Here is a 6,233-nt window from a genome sequence, read left to right as displayed (position 1 = left end):
CCCCGGTCAGAGCCAGGCACGACCAGTTCAGCACTACCCTGACGGAGGGGCCAAGGCATCTCTCCCAGTAACCCAGCGCGGGAGCGTAGCGGGTCAGAACAGGGGGCAAGTCAGGCCAGCTTGCTGTTGCCCAACGCTGCACCGCGGGCTCAGTTGGCTGCGTGCAAGCTCGAGGAGGCACCGAGCCCTTTGCGTGGGGCTGTGCGCTGCTCAGGTGGCAATCAAGGTGCCCGCAGGGCCAGGGCAAGGGATTCCGGGGGGCCCGTGGGGGCCAGGGTGCTGGGATGCATTCCCCGTGCATGTGTCAGAACTGGGAACAGCGTGACACAGCCCCCCTGGGATGGGCGACACTGGGCAACGGTGCTGGCACCACCCCACTCACTGCTGCAATGTCCCTTTTCCCGGCACAGCTGCGCTTGTCTGGGAAAATGAGTATGAAAACCTCTACATTGCTGAAGTTCTTGGCTAGCTGATGTAATTCGGCAAAGGAAAAACCCCTTCTCAGTTTCCTGAACTAACTGTGACCCGGGCAGCAGTGCCGGGGACGGGACGTGCTGTTCCCAAAGAGGCAGGAAACCGTCAGCAACGTCCTACCTGAGCTGCCAGAGCAGCACCTGAACCCCCCGGGGCTGCTCCGGATGAACCCACCGCTGCAGCACCCTGGCTGCCACTGCGCGGCCAGAGGAGCAAGTCTTGCAACACAGAGTAACACACATCATTAACCTTCCACTGCCTCGTCCCAGAACTACTCTGTCCCAAAATTTCCGGGCAGCTGGGGCCAGGCGCAGCGTGGAGACGGGAGCCACGGACCCCCTGCATGGAGGGAAACCCCCCACGCTCTCACGGCACCTGATTTCTGAGACTGCCCAGGTAACCTCCAACCTGGAAACCAGCCCCTCCTCCTGCATATCGCCACCAGCGGGACCTACAAAAACGCTGCCAAGGATTTTTAACCCCCATCCCCCTCTCTGCGCCCCTTATTTCAGAAATGATGAGCAAGAGGTCTGGGTTTTCCTGCCTTTACTGCAGAACTTTTCGGGTGATTCACGCGCAGAGCTGAGGGATTTCACTGTTTCCCAGCTGAAAGCGCAGGGAACTGCTGCCCTTCAGGGGCTGAGCTTTCCTCTCACCCACGGCCTTACGCAGGTTTCCTGCGAAACCGACACAAACTGGTGATTTTTTTGCGCCAAGCTGTGACCAGCACCGGAGCGGCCCCCGCCCCCGAGGGCCGGGGCTGGCCGGGGGGAGCGGCCCGAAGGGAACCCCTGTCCCCAGGAACGGCACCGGGGCTCCTCGGGCGGCAGGAAGGAGCTTTCAGAAAACATCCGCGTTACGCACACGCGGAGGGTGGAAATGCCCCCCCGCCCTGAAGCAGGCGGCAGGCGGGAGGGCACCACGCCGCCCTCCCCCGCCGACTGCCGCCCGGGAGGGTTCTCGGCCCCAGCCGCGGCCTCCCAGGGACGTCCGGGAAGCGATGCGTGTGTCCAGGCCCGGGCCGGGCGGAAGCGGCCCCTGCGGCCCTGCCCCACCACCAACCGCCACCACGGCGCAGGCCCGGCTCTGCCCAGCCAGGAGCGGCTATTGGTCAGTGGTTCTGACAGCACCGCGGCCTAAGCCAATCCCTTCTGGGCGCTGGGTTATTGGCAGCGACAGCAGCCTCTCAGAGTGCAAAGGCGCGTGCCCGCCCACCTCCAGCCTTGTGTGCATGCAGCCAATCGGGTGGCGAGGAAGCTGATTGCTAGGTTTCTCTGCCTATTGCGAGCAGCTGCGTCCCGCCGGGATTGCTATTAGGACGAAGGCCATTAAGGAGCCTGAGGTCCCGCCCACCGCCGTTGCGCTTCCCCCCCCCCGCTGCTGAGAGGCCGCCATTTCGTGAGGGGCGTGCTCGCCGCCCTATCGTCTCCCGGGGGGCGGGCGCTGGGCTGCGCCCCCTGAGCGGCGGGCGCGGCACTGGGCGGCGGCGGCGGGCGGGGTCGGTGCCGGTGCCATGGCGGAGAGCGACTGGGACACAGTCACGGTGCTGCGCAAGAAGGGCCCCAGCGCGGCCCAGGCCAAGTCCAAGCAGGTGGGCGGCTGGCTCTCGACGGGGAGCGGCGGAGCGGTTGGGCCTGGCGCGGCCGAAGGCCCGGGCGAGCTCTGCGGCCGAAGGCCCGGGCGAACCTGCAGCCAGGGCCCGGCTGGTGCTGAGGGGGCGGCTCCGAGTACCGGAGCGCTCACCTCGGCACCTTTACTCTCCCCAGGCGATTCTGGCGGCCCAGCGGCGCGGAGAGGACGTGGAGACCTCCAAGAAGTGTGGGTATCCCGCGGCCTGGCTCCCTGGGCAGGGGTTGGGAGGGCCTGGGGAGTCCGGCCCCGCGGGCGTCGTTCCTCGGCAGCGGGGTGGTGCGTGACCCCACCCGCTCCAGCCCGGCGTGAGGTCTGATCCCCCGGGCCCGCCCCACCGGGTCGCTCCTGAAGGCGGTTACCTGGAAGAGGGGGGTGCGGGCGGCAGCACTCCCTCGCGGAGCCGAAGGTTGCCCTAACTAGGGCCACGTAGACCTGAGATCTGCTAGACGCCCCAGGGAGGGTGCGCACTCCTGCGGGAGTGGGGAGTGCTCCCTGTACCCCTCTCAGAGTTTCTGCTTGCCCAGAGTTGGGCTCTGACTAGTGTCTGCAAAGCTTTTGGAAGAGCTTTTACAATTACAAAACTTAAACTTTCAATTTTTGCAGCTTACTTCTTTCATTGGTAACAGAGATTTAAGGATCTCAGCGACTGCCTGTCTTCCTGTGGTGTTGCTCTTTAAAAATTTCATGTTTCCTGCCTGATATAATTTTTCAGGTTCTTTCACAATAGGGATGAGCTTATGATGGTTGGAAATAAATAAATAGATGAACCTGGAACGATGTTTAGTCAGCTTTATCGAGAGACTGAATGTCAGAGGCTAATGTGAGAGAAAGGGTTCAAACTATGACTTAAATACAGTAACTAAAATGAGACAAAACAAATGGCATGTTTTGAACCTCAAGCTTTCAGCAAAGCTAAGATGGTTAGAGTTTACTTATGAAAGGTGTCAGAAAATTGATTAAAAGCCACTTACTCATGCTGCCTTGTACCTGAGCAAACACAGTTCAAGTAGAAATATTAACCTCTGCACACTGTAGCACAAACATGCATTTCTGGAGTGAAGTTTGAATATTAAATCCCCAGGCACTAGCAAGGTCTTGCCTATCTGGAGTGAAGTTCAGATGTGAAGTAGAGAAAGGGGAGGGCTCTGCATAGCTGTGTTCAGACATCAGCATTAACAGGATTAAGCTAACACGTTCTCTGATGGGCAGGATCTGGTTGAGATCAGTGCTGATGCTAGCATGTTGAAATCTTGAAAGCTCCTTGGGATCCTGGGCAGCTGAACGCTTAGAAAAAGCACTTTGATACTTTTTGGCATAGCTCTGAGCCTTGTTTTGTTTGTCCTTGGTCTTTTTTTTTTTTTTTTTTGCTTTGAATGATAGGGGCAGCAGGCCAGAACAAACAACACTTTATTACAAAGAACACAGCCAAGCTCGACCGAGAAACAGAAGAGCTGCACCATGACAGAGTTCCCCTGGAGGTGGGCAAAGTGATCCAGCAGGGCCGACAGAGCAAGGGCATGACACAGAAGGACTTGGCCACAGTGAGTACGGCCTGGGGCCCTCTGGCCTCTGCTCCTACTCTTGAGGCGAGTTTAGCCGGCTCAAGGTGAAGGTGAATGCTCTTCTTGTCCCCTCATGGACAGCTGCAGTGGGATGGTATCATGAGCAGGAAGTTCAGTGAATGTGATCTCCAGGCAACATTAGTTATCTAGGAAATGTTTTGGGGGTTTATCTGTGCAGCCCTTGAACACCTGCTTGGCAACTGAGTGTTGCTGTGACTGTTGAGCTGGTAGGAAGCTTTTTGCCCCCTGCTTCCGCCATCAACTCATCACCAGTGTGAGGTTTTCTGTACCATCTGAGCCTGACGCAGCATTCAGAAGCTTGCTGCTGTCTTAAGGAACAGCAATACCTAGCGTTACTGCTCCTCCTGGGAGGCTGAGGGAAGTAGAAGTCTGTCCAGGATGAGTGTCACCACTCAGATAGTGGAGGGAGGCAAGTGGTGGTGGAATAAGCCAGGAATTAGCACTTTGCCTTCTGATCCTGGCATAATTAGAGTGAGTTTGAGGGGGTTGGTGCTGAGTGCTTGCTCTGTATGGAGCCAGTGTTTGAGATGAATTTCTCTCTTTTCAGAAAATCAATGAAAAACCACAAGTTATTGCTGACTATGAGTCAGGAAGAGCAATCCCCAATAACCAGGTTATGGGCAAGATCGAAAGAGCCATTGGTAAGTTAAGAAAGGAGACTTACAAAACAATGACGCTGTTTTCAGTGCCTAGGAAGGATGTTTTTGTTTAAGCTAGTTACATTTTCCACATCAGGAACAGTTGCTGGCTGTAGGTTATTGTGGGTGTGGTGTCATTAAGCCATGTTCTGATAAAACTTGGATCTGCTGACTGAAAGCAGAACTCCAAAGCTCTTGTTCTCCTTTGTCCTTCATCTTCATGTGTGGGGCCATGCCCTGGGGACCACCCCTGTATGCCATCCCCCCACAGTCGATGAGATGCTGAGACCCATGAGGGCCTGATTATACTTGGGAGAGTATCTTGCAACCACTGGTGTTGATGTTACTCTCCTAAGCCAGTTCAGATACCCTTTTCTGGGAAGGTGGTTGGTGCACAAGCAAGAGCTGGAGCTTTGTCTGGAACAAGTCTGGTGCTCTTAGAAACTAAAGTAGGATTCTCCCTAACTCTGGTTCACCTGTCCTCTTTTTTAGATGTTCTCTTCCTTATAGCAAAAATTTGAGGAAATAAAGTTATCAGGTGAATGACTGATGGCAGCTGATGGTGGTTGTCTCCTTTGTCTAATTCCAGGCCTTAAACTGCGTGGGAAGGATATTGGAAAACCGCTGGAAACCGGCCCCAAAGGGAAATGACAACAAAGCCTCGAAATCAGTTTGTTCAGACTGATCTCGTCTGGCTGGTTCTCCTTAACCACCGGAATCTCTCTTCGTATTGCCAAGCTGAACAAGAGGGTTTCAGACTTGCTTTGGGGGGGAAATCTGCCGAATCTGTACCTGCTGTAAAAAGGCAACCTTAAAGAAGCAATTTTCGTGATTTTGTTTTTCCTTCCTCCTTTCCAGAGATTGAGGAACTAAACCCCCCAAAAATACCACATCTGATTTGCCAGAAAACATGTGTGTCTTGGTGTTTAGAAGCAGCTAATGTTGAGACACTTGGGGTGATCTGAAATGTGATCGTTTAATTGGAACAATTTGGGGGATGGGTGGGAAATTATATATATAAATAATTTGGGAGAGTTGGGGCTTGATCAGTGTCTGTATTGGAAATCATGACTCAGTCACTGCATCGCAATGACATTTTTGTTTGTTCCTTCCAGCCTGTTTTGAAGAGATCTATAATAAAGTTTGATACCCTTCAGTTGCACAGGGTAGTTGCTGCATGTTTACCAGCTGGTAGTAAATGTTGTGGCGCACCCTCTTCCTTCTGGAAGCGTAATTAACGGGACTACCTGGGGTGTCTGGGGTAAGGACCCCACAGCCCTCCCCCCTGCTCTGCTCCTTTCCCTGGCGGTGTGGACTGCAGCTTTGGCTTGCAGCCCAGAGATGAAATCAATACTGAGCTTTCATCTTGTGAGTGGAGTCTCTGGGGAGTTTGACAGAGCAGGCAGATATGGAGACAGTCAGGTGTTTGTGTGCAGCCTGAGCCCTCCTTATCTCCTCTCTGCCCTCACCCAGCTCCCCAAGCCCGGTGTGCTGGGGTCAGTCCACAGTGCTGTGGTGGAGCTGTAGGGATGGTGCTCGAGGAGGCTGTGACAGAACCTAAGTGGGACAGAGCGGAAGGGGGGCTGTCTGCAGCTGGCGAGAAGAGAAGCAGGCTTTGGTCACCAACTGTGGGAGCAGGATGCCGCGATTCCCTCTGGGGCTGCTCAGGGGGCTGGAGAGCGGGTTTGCGAGGCTCCGCCAGTCCATCTGCTGCTGTACTCGGGCAGCGGGGTTGGCTGTGGGCTGCTCAGGAGCTGCCCAGTCTTAAAGTTTTGAAATCTGGGGGGGGAGGAGAGGGGTCCTGGGCTTAGGGTGGCCTGGGTGCAGGTGTGGGTACTTGGGGTGCAGGAACGTTTCTCTTTCCCAATGACATTTATGTGCAAGAGCCCTTGAAAGGCGGGTGGGC

General features: G+C 55.4%; 1 protein-coding gene across 3 annotated transcripts; it reads left to right on the top strand.

Annotated features, from left to right (window-relative positions):
* Positions 1-1,850: 1,850 nt before the first annotated feature.
* Positions 1,851-5,489, top strand: EDF1 (endothelial differentiation related factor 1). 3 transcript variants are annotated; one of them, XM_074923958.1, is made up of 5 exons: positions 1,851-2,065; positions 2,241-2,292; positions 3,487-3,593; positions 4,237-4,330; positions 4,917-5,489. In XM_074923958.1, exons 1-5 carry the CDS (start codon positions 1,988-1,990, stop codon positions 4,976-4,978), a joined length of 393 nt encoding a protein of 130 aa, XP_074780059.1. In that variant the 5' UTR covers positions 1,851-1,987; the 3' UTR covers positions 4,979-5,489. The 3 variants fall into 3 exon arrangements, with proteins under 3 accessions (XP_074780059.1, XP_074780060.1, XP_074780058.1); XM_074923959.1 differs by having other exon boundaries at positions 1,852-2,065; positions 3,487-3,584; XM_074923957.1 differs by having other exon boundaries at positions 1,870-2,065; positions 3,487-3,647.
* Positions 5,490-6,233: the final 744 nt, after the last annotated feature.

Source organism: Athene noctua, chromosome 20 (assembly GCF_965140245.1).
Source record: "Athene noctua chromosome 20, bAthNoc1.hap1.1, whole genome shotgun sequence".
NCBI lineage: Eukaryota > Metazoa > Chordata > Aves > Strigiformes > Strigidae > Athene > Athene noctua.
This window is presented reverse-complemented; position numbering and strand designations above follow the sequence as displayed.

Excerpts from the sequence above, each read along its gene's own strand:
- EDF1 (XM_074923957.1), top strand. The coding sequence starts at position 1,988 with ATGGCGGAGAGCGACTGGGACACAGTCACGGTGCTGCGCAAGAAGGGC. Across the intron at positions 2,066-2,240 it reads CCCAGGCCAAGTCCAAGCAG|GCGATTCTGGCGGCCCAGCG; the intron begins GTGGGCGGCTGG and ends TACTCTCCCCAG. Across the intron at positions 4,331-4,916 it reads CAAGATCGAAAGAGCCATTG|GCCTTAAACTGCGTGGGAAG; the intron begins GTAAGTTAAGAA and ends GTCTAATTCCAG.